The sequence below is a fragment of the Eleutherodactylus coqui genome, chromosome 2, assembly GCF_035609145.1.
Source record: "Eleutherodactylus coqui strain aEleCoq1 chromosome 2, aEleCoq1.hap1, whole genome shotgun sequence".
NCBI classification, from domain to species: Eukaryota; Metazoa; Chordata; class Amphibia; order Anura; family Eleutherodactylidae; genus Eleutherodactylus; species Eleutherodactylus coqui.
The window spans coordinates 320,191,986-320,212,379 of NC_089838.1; the positions used below are offsets into that span (position 1 = coordinate 320,191,986).

The following is a 20,394-nucleotide window of genomic DNA, read 5'->3' on the forward strand; positions in this document are numbered from 1 at the left end:
TTCCATCACTTTTTCTTCCATTTGTTTTCTAGAGGTACGATCGCCAAAAGCTGCCGTTCTGGGTTTTTTCACCTGGTGGTATAAATATGTTAGACCAATTCTGCGGGCCAGTACGATTCCATCAATACCAAATTTACCGCGTTTTCTTTAATGTCTTGCTACTTTTTCCACACGTGTTAACACAAGAATAAGCCCGAACCCCACAGATGTCACAGAGGTGCGATGTGGGTATGAAACGGGCTTGGGAGCCGAGCCTGCTGCATACTCGGTGGGTACGGGCTGTTTCTGCGGCCCCGCTTCTCTGACTATCTGATGTGTAATAGTAGGCATCATTGTCTGACACTACACACACTGTGATTGGCCAGTGCTGAACACATGAGCAGCACTCATACGGTGTGCATCAGGTAGTCAGAGAAGCAGTGTGGTCTTGTTTGTCCAGGACCAAAGGGTCACTTTAACCCTTAGTGACCAAGCCTGTTTGCGCCTTAATGACCAGGCCAAATTTTGGAAATCTGACATTTGTCACTTTAACATAGAATAACTCCATAAAGGTTTTGCATATCCCAGTGATTCTGACATTGTTTTTTCGCCACATGTTGTACTTCATTTAGGTGGTAAAAATAGACCAATAGGATTTGTGTATATTAAAAGTGCAAAAATTGGGAAAATTTTGAAAAAGGTGTTAGCTTTCACATTTAACTGCAATATGTCAAATATCTGCAAACATACTGTACACATTTTTTATGGAAATATCATCTGTTTGCTTTATTCTGGAAGCACATTTAAAAAACTTTAGTTTTGTAACCATTTAGGAGACAGAAATTTAACAAAAAAATTTTGAGAAACTTATTTTATTTTTTTTTAATTTTGACTTGATCGCCAAGATTACAAAGGCTCATAGGTCTTAGAATGATGGATACCCCCACAAATTACCTCATTTTAAAAACTACACCCCTTAATGTATATACTGTGGGTGGGGGTGGGGGGGCAGGAGTATTTTGACCCCACAGTTTGTTTCAAGAGTTAATGCAATTTAGGAGGAAAATGTCATTTTAAAGACAGTTTTTTTTTCTCTAGTGCACATGAAAATCAGGATTTGCACCCAAAAATAGATACTCCTGTTTGTCCCGTGTTCAGAAACATACCCATTGTGGCCCTAATCTGCTTACAGGACACATGGTAAGGCCTGTAATGGAGGGAACACCCGTTGGATTTCAGGGTACAACTGAATAAATTTCAGGCCCCATTGCTCGCTTGTGCAGAAAAAAAAAAATTGACTCCCCAAAAATAATCCCCCCCCCCCCCCTTCCGTGCCCCTTTTTGGCGTTCCCTAAATCTTAGATAAATATAATAATGTAAATGGTGTGTCCGAAGACAGGGGGCTGGTTGGGATGGGCACATGGGGCAGTAAAACCAGGTATCCCCCCTCCTCTCATGGTTTTTTTGGGGGTATTTCTTGACCTCAGTAGCCAGTATGGGGTGTAGAAAGTGGCGCTCTGTGAGCCTTCGTAATCTCGCTGCGGTGCAGCGGTCTCAAACAGAAGGCGCTCAACAAGCTGCTCCTGGAACTGCAGCTAAACGAGCGTTCCCGGGGCTTCTTATAAATGACATATTACAGGTAGCGGGTTATTTTGGAAATTTTGTCTTCTAAATGCTGCATTCAAAGTCCTATAACTTTTTTATTTTTCTAGGGACGGAGCTCTGTGAGGGCTTGTTTTTTTGGATGATGAGCTGAAGTTTTTATGGATACCATTTTGGGATACATACTTCTTTTTTTATTCACTTTTATTGCGTTTTTTTGGGAGGCAAAAACTAAAAAAAAAAAAGACAAATTTTTTTGTAGTTTTTTTAAACGCTTTTTGCCGTGCAAGATAAGGGTGCATTCAGACCACCGTATATCGGCCGTGCATTCATGTCGGCCGATATACGGTCTCTCTCTCTGCAGAGGGAGGAGGCTGGAAGAGACGGGAGCAGTGCTCTGAGCTCCCGCCCCCTCTCTATCCCCATGCACTATTTTCAATGAAGAGAGGCAGGACAGGGGCGGAGCTGATTCACAGCACTTAGCCCCACCCCCATCCTGACTTTTCTCATTGCAAATAGTGCAGGGGCAGAGAGGAGGCAGAGGGGGGGGGGGCGGGAGCTCAGTGCACTGTTCTCGGCTCTTCCAGCCTCCTCTCCCTGCAGAGAGAGACGCCGTATATCGGCCAGCGTGAATACCCGGCCAATATATGGTCGACTGAATAAGCCCTAAAAGTGTTACAGAAACGACGATACCAAATATGTGGGATTCAAATTTTTTTAAATGTAAAAATTTTTTTTACATTATTTATATCCCTGTAGGGCAGAGGTCTCCAACTCCAGTCCTCAGGGACCACCAACAGGTCATATTTTCAGGATATCCTATGGTAAGAACACCGGTGGCAATGTCTGAGGCACTGACAGAGGCACTGACAATTACAGCAACACTGAGGAAATCCTGAAAACATGACCTGTTGGCGGTCCCTGAGGTCTGGAGTTGGGGAACACTGCTGTAGGGAACTTGTACATGCCTTATCGCTTGTAATAGGGATCATAGGCAATGACAAAGCAGGGCAACCAGTCAGCCCTCAGCAATTACATTGTGGGGGTCTGATGACGTGACAGAGGGAGCGTGCTCCCTCTGTGTCCTTTACATGCCGTGATCTACATAGATTGTGGCGTGTAAGGGGGGTTATCAGTGGAGGTCACTGTCCCGATGCACCCCCGCTGTTGCAGCAGGAGGCCAGCTATCTGCGACTGCCGCCTCCCACTGCTGGATAGAGCGGGATCTCTTGCTATCCACAGGGCGTAAATGTATGCCCTGTTGTGTTGGGTAGCCCACAGCCAGGATGTACTTATACCCTGTGGCGTTAAGGAGTTTTCAGGTATCATAGAATGATAGAGTTGGAAGGAACCTCCAGGGTCATCGGGTCCGACCCCCTGCTCAGTGCAGGACTCACTAAATCATCCCAGACAGAGGTCTGTCCAGCCTTTGTTTGAACACTTCCATTGACGGAGAACTAACTACCTCCTGTGGTAACCTGTTCCACCCATTGATCCCCCTCACTGTCTAATATCTAATCTGTCTCCCCTCTCTTTCAGTTTCATCCCATTGCTTCTAGTCTTTCCTTGTACAGATGAGAATAGGGCTGATCCGTCTGCACTGGGACAGCCCTTCAGATATTTGTGGATGGCTATTAAGTCTCCTCTCAGCCTTCTTTTTTGCAAGCTAAACATTACCAGATCCTTTAACCGTTCCTCATAGGACATGATTTGCAGACCGCTCACCATCTTGGTAACTCTTCTCTGAACTTGCTCCAGTTTGTCAATGTCTTTTTTAAAGTGGGGTGCCCAGAACTGGACACAATATTCCAAATAAGGGCCTGACTAAGGAAGAGTGGAGGGGGGATAATTACCTCATGTGATCTAGACTCTATGCTTCTCTTAATACATCCCAGAGTTGTGTTTGCCTTTTTGGCTGTTGCATCACATTGTTGACTCATGTTCAGTCTGTGATCTATTAGCATACCTGTCTTTTTCACATTTGCTGCTGCTTAGCCCAATTCCTCCTATTCTGTATGTGTTTTTTTCATTTTTCTTGCCCAGATGTAGGACTTGGCATTTCTTCTTGTTAAATACCATTCTGTTAGTCGCCGACCACTGTTCAAGCTTTTCTAGATCTTTTTAAATACTGTCTTCTCTAGTGTTAGCTATCCCTCCTAGCTTTGTGTCATCAGCAATTTTGATCAGTTTCCCATCAATTCCCTTCTCCAGATCATTCATAAAAACGTTGACTACCACTGAGCCTAGGACAGAGCCTTGTGGTACCGCACTTGATACATTCTACCACTTGGATGTGCAGCCATTTATGACCACTCCCTGAGTTCGATTACTCAGCCAGTTCTGAATCCACCTAAAGGCCCCTTTACACTGGACGATTTTCGCTAAAACTTCACGCATCGGCGATCGTTTTAGCGATAATCGGTGCATGTAAATAGGCGCTGGGCACCAGCATTTCGGGCACCTGACGCTGATCCTTAAAATCAAGCTTTATCAGTCGTTCTTCATGGGGGAGTGCTGATAGCATTGTTTCCCCCATGGAGAACAAAGGATCTGAGCACTGCTAATAACCTCAGGCTATTAGCCTGTGCTCAGTGAAGGCTTCATTAACATACATAATTGGCAGCGGAGACGCTACTTGAATACAAATTATTTTTAATGCAAAACAATCTCTCAAAGATGTCCCTCAACCCAGTCAGTGATCTTATCATAAAAGGAATTTAGATTTGTCTGGCATGACTTGTTTGTTACAAACCCATGCTGGCTCTGGTTAATTACTCCATTTGTATCCAAGTACTTTCATACATGCTGTTTAATAATTTGTTCACAGATCTTTCCCGATATAGAAGTCAGGCTCACAGGCCTGTAGTTTCCTAGATCCACCTTCTTCCCTTTTTTGAATAGGGACAACATTTGCCCTTTTCCAATCTTCTGGGACTTCTCGTGTTCTCTGGGAATTTTCAAAGATTATGGCGAGTGGTTCAGCAATTACCTCTGCTGCTTCCTTTAGTATCCTAAAATGTTATTCATCTGAACCTGGAGACTTGAATTCATGTAAGTTAGCTAAGTGTTTCCTCACCATCTCTTTGCTTACAGATAGCCTGCATTCTTTTATTCCCCCAATAGCACAGAGAAGATCAGTTAATGTTCCATCTACTTTCTGAGAGAAACAGATACAAAATAGGAATTTAAAAGTTCGGCCTTCTTAACATCATACTTAGCTAATTCACCATTTTCATCCTGTAAGCATCCAATAGCATCTTTGACTTTTCTTTTGCTTTTGACATACCCCAAAATCCCTTTTTATTGTCTTTGGCCTCTGTTGCAAGCCTCAATTTATTATCAGCTTTAGCTTTCTGACACTTTCCCTACAGTTTCTGCATCCCACATTATATTCTTCTTTAGATATTCCCCCCTCTTTCCATTTGATAAACATGTTTTTCTTAGTTCTTAACAGATGTGCAAGTTCTGTGTTCATCCATCCTGGTCTCTTTAAATGCTTCCCATTCTTCCTTCTTTTAGGGATTGTTTTAGGCTTTGAGAATCTCATTTTGCAATATTTCCCAACCTTCTTGGGCATTTCTGTCCTTAAGAACATCCAGCCATTGGATTCTTCCTACCCTCTTTCTGAGTTCATTAAAATCTGCCTTTCTGAAATCCAACCTTGAGGTCTGAGTTTTCTCAGGTCTTCCTCTCCTTTTTATCCAAAATTCAAGGATAGCATGATCACTGCCTCCTAAGGTCCCAGCCACCCTTACTTCCTCAACCATTCCCTCCCTGTTGGTAAGAATTAAGTCCAAGATAGTAGACCCTCTTGTTTTCTCTTTGACCTTTTGGAAGATAAAGTTGTCAGCAAGAGCGGACAACTTCTGCTACAAAAAACAAGTCCTCATGCGGCTCTGGTGGCCGGATCCCTGAAGCTGCAGCTTCTCTTCTCTGCGGCTCCGCAGTCAGCACTCTTGCCTTGCAGTTCGGGGGTCCTAAGTTCCAATCTGCTAACATCTGCTTACAGTTTGTATGTTTCATCATCATCACCTTTGTTTATACATTTCATACAAACTCCATGCAGATATTGGTCAGATTTGAACCGAGGACACCCATCACTGCAAGGCAACAGCGCTAACCGCTGAGCCACATTTCCCCTTCTTTCGGTCCCAGCCGTCCCTCCAGGCTTGTGTTGTGGCCGTACAATAAGCAGACATAGGAGGCGCCATTATTCACCAGATTTTTATTGCTCCTCACCAAATATTTGTAGCAAAAACAAAAAAAGGTAAAAAATAAAGCTTTTTTTTTCTTTTTAAACCTGTGGAGCTTTATCGACAACACAGAAAGATCATTTTTACATCTGAAGACAAAATACATTATGAATCAAAGCCAGAAAAAAAAAAAAAAGGTTAAACTAGGAGGGGACGGAGAAGAAGGTGTATGACACCGGCCATTTGTGCGACGGTAATTACAGAAGAGGCTCACACATTTCATTCGTGTATCAGAAGCGACGCGTGCGCCATCCACATCCCAACGTGGAGATCCACTCGCCCTGCTACCAGGCTAAACCAGACGACGACTGCAGCTCTGAAACTCCCTGAGACCACGTTCATCCCCCTCGTGCCCCTCCTGTATCAGTAGGACTTGAAACGCGTCAAACACCCATCTCCCTTTGTCACGCTTGAAAAATAAAAGTAAAACTCCAGTAAAATTTCATGACAGTGACACAAACCTGGCCCTTACCTAGGGAGGGCGCTATCAAACCCCCGTGCCCCCCGGAAAAGGCACCCCCAGATTCTACTAATTCACAGCTGTTAAAAATTAGAACTAAAAAACACCCTGCGGCGGCGTCGATAGGAAGGTGCGAGAAGGCAGTGCAGTGTTACCTGTGCTGTGCGCGGACCGGGCGGCCCGGGTCTGGGTTGGGGGAGAAGTAGAAAAAAAAAATTTTAAAAATTGGAAAAGTTGAGAAAATAAACAAAAAAAATTTGTAAAAAAAAATAACAAAAAATTATGGAAATAAACCTTAAAGCACACGTAGAACGGGTGCGTACAGATGAGCGCGCCTGCAGCTCGTGTACAAATGTTTGATCGGTTGGGGTATAAACGAGACTACAGAGTGACGCAATCACATTGAATGCCGTTTATATACAAGGCGTCGCTCCACGTGTTCAGTGTGTGATTGGCAGCATGATCCCACCCTATGTACATCCACGCTCCTTGATCCCGGTATACACGTGACGCTGCGGCAGGTATACAGACCGACTATGTATGACGCCACCTACAGGTCGCCGCTCTGTGCGTACGTTTAGACTGTACAGCCCCTCCCCCGCCTGACGTGACTATATACATCCAGCTGTGCGCTGCCCCGTCCTCGGCTACACATGTGTACATCTGAGAGGTCTCCCGTTCCAGGATCAGGGTGCGGACTCCACTTGTGGCGAGGGCGGAGTCTCCAGTGACAGGGGGTGGAGCCTTCACAGGTGAGGCTAGCAGTAGGCTTCGTCGTCGTCCTTGTCGTCTTTTAATCCCTTGAGCCTCAGTCGGGCGAAGTCTTCAAATACGATGTCGTCATCCTGAAGGAAACTAAACAGGCAGAGGAGCCGACCATCAGCAGGGGGACACAAGACACAGGTTTACCTTTACTGACCGCTGGAGCCCCCCACAGATTGTGACGTCGGACTACCCTGAATGCACCAAATGAATGGAGCGGTGATGTGTGTGACCGACCACCGCTCCATTCACTTCTATGGGGAGGAGGAAGATAGATGCACTTGGCTGCCTCCCTCCGCTATACAGAAGCCAATGGAGCGGCGGTCACGCATGTGCGATGTCACTCCATTCACTTGGGGCATTCGAGGTGCGCGAATGTCTCGATCAAGGCGGGTCCGAGCACACCACCGATAGTATTCAAAGGGTTAATCGTTAGAGTTCAGCGATTCCGTGGCCCTTGGAGCGCTCTGCTTGGGGCACACTCCTTATGGTCCACAGGTAGCCCCGCGGCTAGTACCCTAGCACCTGTGCTGCCCGCTTCCCCAGACACTTGGCGATTTCCCACTAATGAGGCAGCATTTACTGATATCTATACACCCGAGAGATAAAGAAAGGGTTCACTTACTTTGTATCAAACTCTATGAGATTTGTGTCAACCGGGACGTCTGTCTGAGGGAACTCTGAAATGAAGAAAACAGAAGCTTCAGAACGAGGGGGGGGGGGGTCCGGATGGCGTGACGATACTTCATCAGTATGGATGCTCCGCTGAGACAACGCGGGGCGTTATAGCTAGGTACGGGAGCATCAGTATGGCGCCCCCTCTAGGCTACAGGTTAAATCTAACCAGGCCAGTCTAAGTCAGGGCTTTTTGACATATTAAACTGAATATGCAGCGTCCCCGGGGGCCCCTCTGTAATGACAGCCGTCCGTAACAAGTCATCATGGCGGACAACCACACGGATTCTAGAATCCAGAGGGAATCTGAAGGATTATCGTTCGGTGTAAATGCCCCGACTGAACGACGAACGGGAATTCATCCAATTTCTGCATGCGTAACACTGGATGCCAAACGGCCCGTATAAATAGGTAGTCGTCCGTCTATGAGCGGATCTGGTGAGTCCCCTGCTGGCAGTGCTGACCGGAAGTCAGGTGAGGTCCGGTCCAGGACTCCTGGCATCATGGCGCCCAGGATGTGTGCGCCAAGGCCGGGAGAACAGGAGGTGATGCTGCGTTCTCCGATAGGTCGTAGTGGTCACCTGACTTCTGGCCAGCGCTGACAGCAGGAGACTCACCGGAGCCGCTCTGTTACTTCCAGGGGGAGAAGAGGTAAGTATCTGGGTTCACCGCGTGGTACAAGTTACTTTTAATGATTGGATTTTTGGCGGCATTATTACTAGTGTTATTACTATTATGTTCTATTATTTTGCGAATACATAAATGTGATTATTCGCCCCTTCCTGAGCGGCCATATGGGTTTTCACGGCCACCAAGAGGCCTTGGGCTCGGTTGCTCTAAATCTAAGGTTGGCACAGGAATGGCGTGCAGGGTAGAGCCGGATGTTAGATGACAGCAGGGACCCTGCACTAGCAGCCGGGAGCAGATAAATCTTCATCCAGGCTGTTTAACCCCTATTATGCCACGATCAACAGCGATCAGTCTGTAAGCAGGTGATGGGGAGGTGGCTCCTCCTGTCATCTATGAGCAACCTACAATGTGATTGTGGGGTGCAGATGGATTCTCATGGCAGCCAGAGGCCCCATTATGGCCTACGGATCTGCCAAGCATGCCAGCCTACCAAACCTTGCCTCAGGCAGTGCAAGGGACACTATGCATACCAACAATTGCATCTTGAAGTCTTTTAGAGGGACAAAAAAAATGTGTTAACCCCTTAATGACACGGCCTATTTTGGCGTTGAGGACCAAACGATTTTTGGTATTTTTCCATCTCCATTTTTCAACACCCATAACTTTTTTTTTTTTCTCCGTCGACCCGGCCGTATAAGGGCTTGTTTTTTGTGTGGCGATCTGTAGTTTTTATCGGTGCCACTTTTGGGTACATAGGCTATATCGTAAAACTTTTATCATTTTTTTTTATGATCGTAGGGAGAGAAAACGCATCAATTCTGCCATAGATTTGTTTTTTACAGCGTTAATCATGCAGCATACATGACACACTAAATTTTTCCTGCGGGTCGGTACGGTTACAACGATACCAAAATTCTTATATTTTTTTAAGGTTTTTACACTTTTTTGCAATAAAAACCCCTTTTTTTGGAAATTTTTTTTTCTCTATCGCTGCATTCAAAGTCCTTTTTTATTTTTCTATGTACGGAGCTCTGTGAGGGCTTATTTTTTGCGAGACGAGCTGTAGTTTTTATTGGTACCATTTTGGGGAATGTACGGCTTTTTTGATCACTTATTGCATTTTTTGGGAGGCAAAATGCTAAAAATTAGTATTTTGCCTCTGTTTTTTAGCATTTTTTTTTACCGCTTTTTGCCGTACAAAATAAAAAAAGTGTGTTCAACTATTTGTACACGTCGTTACGGACGCGTCAATACCCAATATGTGGGGTTTTAATTTTTTTTCCCTTTTTTTATGCTAATATTAGAAAAAGCATAAAAAAGGGGGTTTTTTTTACATTTTTCTTTTTTTTACATTTTTCTTTTCTTTTTTTACACTATTTGAGTCCCTCTGAGGGACTTGCAGCACTGTACCTATGATCGCTGTCATAAGGCATGGCAGAGCTACTGCCATGCCTTATCGCTTATACAGTGATAATAGGCATTGGCAATACAGGACGCCAGTGTCTGGCGTCCTGTTGCCATGGTGACAGGCCGGGCTCTCGCGATGACATCGCGAGAGACGAACGGAGACACAGAGGGAGCGCGCTCCTTCTGTGAACTCTTTCCCTTCAGCGGGATGCCGACTGTGACTGACAGCCGGCTCCCGCTGCGGGATCATATGTGATCTCGCGCTATCCCCAGGACGTACTGGTACGTCCTGTTGCGGGAAGTACCAGGCTCCCAGGACGTACCGGTACGTCCTGGGGAGGGAAGGGGTTAAAAAAAAAATGTGTTTAAAAAAAAAAGTTCAATTAAGTCAAATAAAGCTTATTTAAGAAAATTTAAAAAAAAAACAAAAAACAAACAAAAAAAAACACTGCAGGTGCGTGCGGCAAGTCCTCAGTGACAAGAAGGAAACACAGGACCTGCGTCCTGAGGAATTGGTGGGGGTCTCAGCGGCGAGACCCCCACTAATGAGCCTTCTAGCAGATATCCTATGGATAGGCGATGAAAGTCTGTCTTCAGATAACCCCTTTTAAAGGGCTATACTGTAATGTCCTGACCATAAGAGGCGTATTAACATGGCGCTCCAAATGATTTCAATATGTGTAAAGCCGGCGCTCCCACTTCCTACTCTGACCACTGATGAGGACATTTGGCCTGTTGCACTGACAGCAGGCCGTACAATCAGCTGATGGACAGGAGTCCAGAGCGGGTGGACCTCCATCCATGTACTACAGGGGATAAGTCATCAGTTGGAAAAGCACGAAATACCCCTTTAATTGTAAGGTGGTGGAAAAAATGTAGTTCCCTGTTCTTCCCACAAGATGGCAGCAAACAGACATACTAATAACCACACAAGAACAGGCCACCTTGCTTCGGGGTATAACACTCACCAGATAGCGGACGGGTCACCGTCTCCGGGGGCTTTGGATGCATTAGAACAAAAGGCAGCTCCACGGCAACATCACTGGGAGAGACAGAATGGTGAGATCAGTCCTTACGTCACCACCTATAGCAGACAGAGATGGCCAATGTGCCGAGTACTTACCCTCCACGGGACACCACGAGCTTCACTTTGACTTTGTAGGAGACCAGTATTCCCAGCACCTCTTTACTGGATCCCTCCTTCACTCTGGAAGCAAACCAAGCAGAGGTTACAAGACCCCTATATCGCAGTATGGCCCTCCATAACGCAGCGGCACTCACATGGTACTTGATGCCAGGTTGGTGTCCTCATGCTTCAGCTTCCCGTCTAATGCCAGGCCCCTCTTCTCCCGGTTGTTGGACAGCAGAGGGGTGAGCGTGTATACTTTACAGAAGGTGGAGCTGGGGGCTACCTGGTCACTGAGGAGAAGAGAGCGAGAGTGAGCGAGGGGCTGGGGGTCCAAGAAGTCAGGGGGAGAGGGGTCCGTACTCACTCCTGTTCTATCTGAGCGACGGGGCACTTGTACTGGGCCGTGCTGAACAGACAGATGTCAGCGTACTGCCGGACTGAAGGGAAACACAAGAGTCAATGAGGAACAAATTAGACAGCCATCAAAACAGCAGACAGTTTAAGGGGAGTGTAAATACGTGAATGGACCCGAGGTGTCGCACCCCGCACTTCCAGCCCTGGCACCAGGTGACATGGTACTGCCCCCCTCTCTGTGCCCATCACGTCATCACAGGGGCCGACTGCTCGGCTCATCTTCATAGCTAAGCAATCCCCCTTCTCTGTTACAGCCGAGGCAGAGATATAAAGGGGTCTGCGGTGACGTGACGAGTGTCATACTAAGTGACCTGATGTCTGGAACCAGGCTGGAAGAGGAGGCGCCAACAGGTCCATGTAAGTATTTAGGCTCCCCAAGACCCCTTTAAGGCCATATCCATCTTCACAACCAAATAATTTGTTGTCCTTATGCATCAAAAATAGAGAAACTTTGCTATAGGGGTTAATTAAAAATTTCCTACCATTCTATGTATACAACTTCTGTGCAGACCTGTAAGTTTCCATGGTAACAGACTACAAATAAACCTGCTGTAGTCTGACTTTCTTCACTTTGTCCCAAGTTACACCTGGCAGGTTAAGCAGAAGGAGAGGACAGAAGGAAGGGGATAGGACCTTAGGCTCAGACAACGCGGGGGTCTGTTTGTGGTCTGTTATCATGGAGAAACTTAAAGGGGTTGTCCCGCGACAGCAAGTGGGGTTATGCACTTCTGTATGGCCATATTAATGCACTTTGTAATGTACATCGTGCATTAAATATTGGCCATACAGAAGTTATACACTTATCCCCACCTGGTGCTGGCGTCCCCGTCTCCATGGCGACGAGCAAACTGCTTCTCTGGTCGCCGGAACAGTCGCGCTTACGCAGACAGGAATCCCCTTCTGGAAGGTCCTTGCTCACGAGCTGCGTCCTGGCTCCTCCCCCTTCTCAGCGTCATCGCATAGCTCCGCCCCCGTCACATGGTGCCGATCAGCCAATGAGGTGGCTGTAATCGGCAATGGAGCTCAGACTGGAGAAGAACATCCACGGTGCACCAGGGAGAAGACCCGCAGTGCACCATGGGAGAAGACCCGCGGTGCACCATGGGAAATGACGGCGGCCATCTTGGAAGAAGAATTTTTATAACTTCATGAAACGATCTAACAGTGAGTAGAAACTCTTTAAAAATCGCTTTCCACAAGTAGATTATCATGTTTGCTTTAGGAGGGGGACTGGGCAGAGAAAAAATGTACAATTTTGCCGCGGGACAACCCCTTTAAGTCTCAATAGGTGAAACAAAATAGAACATTAATTAACCCCTTCACACAAGAGTGTACACATACGCCCTCTGGTGGTGGAACATGTATGGGACAGGCCCAAGAGCTGAGCCCACTCCATACGTGGTTGGTGTCAGCTGTACGACAGACGCCCGGCCACAGAAGCTGCGATCGGTGATAATTCTGATAAAGGCTGTTGACCATTTAGATGCAGTTGTCAATTTAGACATTAAAATGGCCCGACAGAGGGAGGGTAGCTCACCTCCATATATCTCTCACCCACGACAAGATCGTGATGCGCCGTTTGGGTATCATATGCAGAATGGGGGGGTAGAGCAAAAGCCACGTGGGAGATAATAGCACAAGAGACAGACAAAAGCCGTGTGAACAAGTAGAGTAAAGGATACTATGGAGGAACCACCGGCCGTAAACCGCTCCACAAAGTGGGCGTCAATGGAGGTATTTATTGAGCAAGAACTGGTAATTTGGCGCGACTCTCCAGAAACAGACGATGAATTTTGGTAATCGAAGATCAACGTCTCCTTTATTAGGCAATAAGTATTAAAATCTTACAAACAGCATTAAAATACACGTTTCGGGCAAAAACCCCTTCATCAGCTCGGCTGCAGTATATACAGTTAGAGGCCAGATGAGTTTGTGGTTCTAACTGCTGAAAGGAGAATAGTAGGACCACCAGTGGGTGGCGTTATGGCCAACTGACCAGAGAAGTGGTGACCATGGTCTATCTGTATGTACTCCAGCTATTTCTGCCTACTAAGCAGTGCCTGTGGCGGGCCTTGAATGGAGTCTGTCAGCTCAAACAAGCTGTTCTAACTGCAGGCAGCATGTTATAGAGTCGGAGGAGCCGAGCGGACTGATATATAGTTCTATGGGGAAGATTCAGTAGAACTGGCATTCATTCATTTATATCTCTGCACATTCTGAACTGAACAGTCCAATGGGCGGAGCCATCAGTGATTCACAGCCTTCCCTGTATATACAGGCTACAAAAATCTTATCAAAGGTGGATGGAGAGGAAGGTGGGAAAGGGGTGGAGTTAGGGCCGTAACTCCTCAAGGGCTGATCCTGATTACTATGTTTCATTCTCCATTCAGACAGAAAGTGAAGTTCTGGGAGCTCCGCCGTCCCTCAGATCACATGGCTGAAGATTCTAAGGAAGAGCTTAATTAACATCGGTCGTTAACGGAGAAGAAAACTGCAGGGATGATCCGTCCGTCTGATATTTGGGGGCTCTCTATTAATGACTGTAGAATTACTCCACCTACCGGACACTTTCACCCTCTTCACCGTCTTGCTGGAGTTGTTGGTTACGTGAACGTTCACATTGATGGCCTCGCCATGGTAATATAGCTGGAAAGAGACACTAGTTAGGGTACGGATGCAGAAAATATCAAGCAATTCCTTTTTTTACCCCTCTATGAAGCCCAGTGACACTCGATCGGGGTATTGTAGTCGTCATCACTGTACAGCTCCCCGTAAACGCCACCAACGTCTCCATATCGCTATACTGGGCTACAGATATTTTCCCATTGTACATTTCCAATTTGTTCATTAAAAAAAGTTTTCGGTCTACAATTTTTGTTGGAAGAGGTCACTGCGGCCGGGGAAGACCTCCTGAAGATACGGGGGCAGACGGTCGACCAACAGCTCCCTGTAGCGTTCATGATTGAGGTAGGATGACCAACGGCCTTAGGAAAGGCCAGGAAAACGCTCCCCAGACCGTGACACCGCCAACACCGGCCTGCTGCGCCCAACGATGGACCCATGGGATACGGCTCCATGCTGTTTATGGCAGATGTGAATCCGGCCAGCCACGACAGCAAGGATTCATCACTGCAGATGACCTTCTGCCATGTATCCAAGGTCCATTGAGGTCTTCCCTGGGCCCAAGCGAGGCGTTGTTGGTGATGATGTGGGTCACCCTTGTTAGTCTTCAGCTATTGAATCCCAGTCAACAACATGAAGGCCGCATGGTCAGTGGGGAAAGTTGTCCAAGTTCCCCACTGGGTCAATTGGTCCAATGTAACATGTCGTTTCGGAGATACCAGATGTGATACCAAACAATCACCTTTAGGAACAACCTTATGTGGTTTACTAATGATCTTCTGTCGGAGGTTTGTCCATGGTTCAGCCGATCTTGGTGCATAGCCAACAAGTATGTCTGTTTCATTAGTACCTGCACCTCACATCCGGGCACCAACAATTTGCCTGCTGGGTGTCAGTCACCATCATTACTTGCAAGTGTTGGCTTCTTCTGTGCAGAGGAGGTCAGTGCATTATTGGAGAGCAGGTTGTGACGGCGCCATCACATGGTACCAGGTTACCAATGACCGGATGTCAAGTACCAGCGGTCCCTAATGCAGCGATCGCTAAGTGTGTATTGTTTTTCTAGATTTCATATATGATCTACCATCGCCCCCACAATACACCGCTGCTCGGCGTTACCTCCTTGTCTTCATTCAGCCTAACATACTAGGTTAACTTCGCCCCCCACAATACACCGCTGCTCGGCGTTACCTCCTTGTCTTCATTCAGCCTAACATACTATATTACCATCGCCCCCCACAATACACCGCTGCTCGGCGTTACCTCCTTGTCTTCATTCAGCCTAACATACTATATTACCATCGCCCCCCACAATACACCGCTGCTCGGCGTTACCTCCTTGTCTTCATTCAGCCTAACATACTATGTTACCATCGCCCCCCACAATACACCGCTGCTCGGCGTTACCTCCTTGTCTTCATTCAGCCTAACATACTATATTACTATCGCCCCCCACAATACACCGCTGCTCGGCGTTACCTCCTTGTCTTCATTCAGCCTAACATACTAGGTTAACTTCGCCCCCCACAATACACCGCTGCTCGGCGTTACCTCCTTGTCTTCATTCAGCCTAACATACTATATTACTATCGCCCCCCCACAATACACCGCTGCTCGGCGTTACCTCCTTGTCTTCATTCAGCCTAACATACTATATTACCATCGCCCCCACAATACACCGCTGCTCGGCGTTACCTCCTTGTCTTCATTCACCCTAACATACTATGTTACCATCACCCCCACAATACACCGCTGCTCGGCGTTACCTCCTTGTCTTCATTCAGCCTAACATACTATGTTACCATCGCCCCCCACAATACACCGCTGCTCAGCGTTACCTCCTTGTCTTCATTCAGCCTAACATACCATGTTACCATCGCCCCCCACAATACACCGCTGCTCAGCGTTACCTCCTTGTCTTCATTCAGCCTAACATACTATATTACCATCGCCCCCCACAATACACCGCTGCTCGGCGTTACCTCCTTGTCTTCATTCAGCCTAACATACTATATTACCATCGCCCCCCACAATACACCGCTGCTCGGCGTTACCTCCTTGTCTTCATTCAGCCTAACATACTATATTACCATCGCCCCCCACAATACACCGCTGCTCGGCGTTACCTCCTTGTCTTCATTCAGCCTAACATACTATATTACCATCCCCCACACAATACACCGCTGCTCAGCGTTACCTCCTTGTCTTCATTCAGCCTAACATACTATATTACCATCCCCCACACAATACACCGCTGCTCGGCGTTACCTCCATGTCTTCATTCAGCATAACATACTATATTACCATCGCCCCCCACAATACACCGCTGCTCGGCGTTACCTCCTTGTCTTCATTCAGCCTAACATACTATATTACCATCGCCCCCCACAATACACCGCTGCTCAGCGTTACCTCCTTGTCTTCATTCAGCCTAACATACTATATTACCATCCCCCACACAATACACCGCTGCTCGGCGTTACCTCCATGTCTTCATTCAGCATAACATACTATATTACCATCGCCCCCCACAATACACCGCTGCTCGGCGTTACCTCCTTGTCTTCATTCAGCATAACATACTATATTACCATCGCCCCCCACAATACACCGCTGCTTGGCGTTACCTCCTTGTCTTCATTCAGCCTAACATACTATATTACCATCGCCCCCCACAATACACCGCTGCTCGGCGTTACCTCCTTGTCTTCATTCACCCTAACATACTATATTACCATCACCCCCACAATACACCGCTGCTCGGCGTTACCTCCTTGTCTTCATTCAGCCTAACATACCATGTTACCATCGCCCCCCACAATACACCGCTGCTCGGCGTTACCTCCTTGTCTTCATTCAGCCTAACATACTATATTACCATCGCCCCCCACAATACACCGCTGCTCGGCGTTACCTCCTTGTCTTCATTCAGCCTAACATACTATATTACCATCGCCCCCCACAATACACCGCTGCTCAGCGTTACCTCCTTGTCTTCATTCAGCCTAACATACTATATTACCATCGCCCCCCACAATACACCGCTGCTCGGCGTTACCTCCTTGTCTTCATTCAGTCTAACATACTATATTACCATCGCCCCCCACAATACACCGCTGCTCGGCGTTACCTCCTTGTCTTCATTCAGCCTAACATACTATATTACCATCGCCCCCCACAATACACCGCTGCTCGGCGTTACCTCCTTGTCTTCATTCAGCCTAACATACTATATTACCATCGCCCCCCACAATACACCGCTGCTCAGCGTTACCTCCTTGTCTTCATTCAGCCTAACATACTATATTACCATCGCCCCCACAATACACCGCTGCTCGGCGTTACCTCCTTGTCTTCATTCAGCCTAACATACTATATTACCATCGCCCCCCACAATACACCGCTGCTCGGCGTTACCTCCTTGTCTTCATTCAGCCTAACATACTATATTACCATCGCCCCCACAATACATCGCTGCTCGGCGTTACCTCCTTGTCTTCATTCAGCCTAACATACTATATTACCATCGCCCCCCACAATACACCGCTGCTCGGCGTTACCTCCTTGTCTTCATTCAGCCTAACATACTATATTACCATCGCCCCCCACAATACACCGCTGCTCAGCGTTACCTCCTTGTCTTCATTCAGCCTAACATACTATATTACCATCGCCCCCACAATACACCGCTGCTCGGCGTTACCTCCTTGTCTTCATTCAGCCTAACATACTATATTACCATCGCCCCCCACAATACACCGCTGCTCGGCGTTACCTCCTTGTCTTCATTCAGCCTAACATACTATATTACCATCGCCCCCACAATACACCGCTGCTCGGCGTTACCTCCTTGTCTTCATTCAGCCTAACATACTATATTACCATCGCCCCCCACAATACACCGCTGCTCGGCGTTACCTCCTTGTCTACATATAGCCTAACATACTATATTACCATCGCCCCCACAATACACCGCTGCTCGGCGTTACCTCCTTGTCTTCATTCAGCCTAACATACTATATTACCATCGCCCCCCACAATACACCGCTGCTCGGCGTTACCTCCTTGTCTTCATTCAGTCTAACATACTATATTACCATCGCCCCCCACAATACACCGCTGCTCGGCGTTACCTCCTTGTCTTCATTCAGCCTAACATACTATATTACCATCGCCCCCCACAATACACCGCTGCTCGGCGTTACCTCCTTGTCTTCATTCAGCCTAACATACTATCTTACCATCGCCCCCCACAATACACCGCTGCTCGGCGTTACCTCCTTGTCTTCATTCAGCCTAACATACCACGTTACCATCGCCCCCCACAATACACCGGTGCTCAGCGTTACCTCCTTGTCTTCATTCAGCCTAACATACTATATTACCATCGCCCCCCCACAATACACCGCTGCTCGGCGTTACCTTCTTGTCTTCATTCACCCTAACATACTATATTACCATCGCCCCCCACAATACACCGCTGCTCGGCGTTACCTCCTTGTCTTCATTCAGCCTAACATACTATGTTACCATCGCCCCCCACAATACACCGCTGCTCGGCGTTACCTCCTCTTCTTCATTCAGCCTAACATACTATATTACCATCGCCCCCCACAATACACCGCTGCTCCGCGTTACCTCCTTGTCTTCATTCAGCCTAACATACTATATTACCATCGCCCCCACAATACACCGCTGCTCGGCGTTACCTCCTTGTCTTCATTCAGCCTAACATACTATGTTACCATCGCCCCCCACAATACACCGCTGCTCGGCGTTACCTCCTTGTCTTCATTCAGCCCAACATACTATATTACCATAGCCCCCCCACAATACACCGCTGCTCGGCGTTACCTCCTTGTCTTCATTCAGCCTAACATACTATATTACCATCGCCCCCCACAATACACCGCTGCTCGGCGTTACCTCCTTGTCTTCATTCAGCCTAACATACTAGGTTACCTTCGCCCCCCACAATACACCGCTGCTCGGCGTTACCTCCTTGTCTTCATTCAGCCTAACATACTATGTTACCATCGCCCCCCACAATACACCGCTGCTCGGCGTTACCTCCTTGTCTTCATTCAGCCTAACATACTATGTTACCATCGCCCCCCACAATACACCGCTGCTCCGCGTTACCTCCTGGTCTTCATTCAGCCTAACATACTATATTACCATCGCCCCCACAATACACCGCTGCTCGGCGTTACCTCCTTGTCTTCATTCAGTCTAACATACTATATTACCATCGCCCCCCACAATACACCGCTGCTCGGCGTTACCTCCTTGTCTTCATTCAGCCTAACATACTATGTTACCATCGCCCCCCACAATACACCGCTGCTCGGCGTTACCTCCTTGTCTTCATTCAGCCTAACATACCATGTTACCATCGCCCCCCACAATACACCGCCGCTCTGCGTTACCTCCTTGTCTTCATTCAGCCTAACATACTATATTACCATCGCCCCCCACAATACACCGCTGCTCCGCGTTACCTCCTTGTCTTCATTCAGCCTAACATACCATGTTACCATCGCCCCCCACAATACACCGCCGCTCGGCGTTACCTCCTTGTCTTCATTCAGCCTAACATACTATGTTACCATCGCCCCCACAATACACCGCTGCTCGGCGTTACCTCCTTGTCTTCATTCAGCCTACCATACTATATTACCATCGCCCCCCACAATACACCGCTGCTCGGCGTTACCTCCTTGTCTTCATTCAGCCTGACATACTATATTACCATCGCCCCCCACAATACACCGCTGCTCGGCGTTACCTCCTTGTCTTCATTCAGCCTAACATACTATATTACCATCGCCCCCACAATACACCGCTGCTCAGCGTTACCTCCTTGTCTTCATTCAGCCTAACATACCATGTTACCATCGCCCCCACAATACACCGCTGCTCGGCGTTACCTCCTTGTCTTCATTCAGCCTAATATACCATGTTACCATCGCCCCCCACAATACACCGCTGCTCGGCGTTACCTCCTGGTCTTCATTCAGCCTAACATACTATATTACCATCGCCCCCCACAATACACCGCTGCTCGGCGTTACCTCCTGGTCTTCATTCAGCCTAACATACTATATTACCATCGCCCCCCACAATACACCGCTGCTCGGCGTTACCTCCTTGTCTTCATTCAGTCTAACATACTATATTACCATCGCCCCCCACAATACACCGCTGCTCGGCGTTACCTCCTTGTCTTCATTCAGCCTAACATACTATATTACCATCGCCCCCCACAATACACCGCTGCTCGGCGTTACCTCCTTGTCTTCATTCAGCCAAACATACTATATTACCATCGCCCCCCACAATACACCGCTGCTCAGCGTTACCTCCTTGTCTTCATTCAGCCTAACATACTATATTACCATCGCCCCCCACAATACACCGCTGCTCGGCGTTACCTCCTTGTCTTCATTCAGCCTAACATA

General features: G+C 47.5%; 1 protein-coding gene across 3 annotated transcripts in view; it reads right to left on the reverse strand.

Moving 5' to 3' along the window:
- Positions 1-5,791: 5,791 nt before the first annotated feature.
- Positions 5,792-20,394, reverse strand: part of ARRB2 (arrestin beta 2) — a 44,774-nt gene continuing 30,171 nt past the window's right edge. For all 3 annotated transcript variants that reach the window (XM_066593754.1, XM_066593752.1, XM_066593753.1), the window contains 7 exons: positions 13,873-13,957; positions 11,262-11,334; positions 11,050-11,187; positions 10,892-10,975; positions 10,737-10,810; positions 7,682-7,736; positions 5,792-7,149 (listed from right to left, as the gene is read on the reverse strand). In XM_066593754.1, coding sequence (XP_066449851.1) covers positions 7,053-7,149; positions 7,682-7,736; positions 10,737-10,810; positions 10,892-10,975; positions 11,050-11,187; positions 11,262-11,334; positions 13,873-13,957 — 606 coding nt within the window. In that variant the 3' untranslated portion in view covers positions 5,792-7,052. The remainder of the gene's footprint in view (positions 7,150-7,681; positions 7,737-10,736; positions 10,811-10,891; positions 10,976-11,049; positions 11,188-11,261; positions 11,335-13,872; positions 13,958-20,394) is intronic.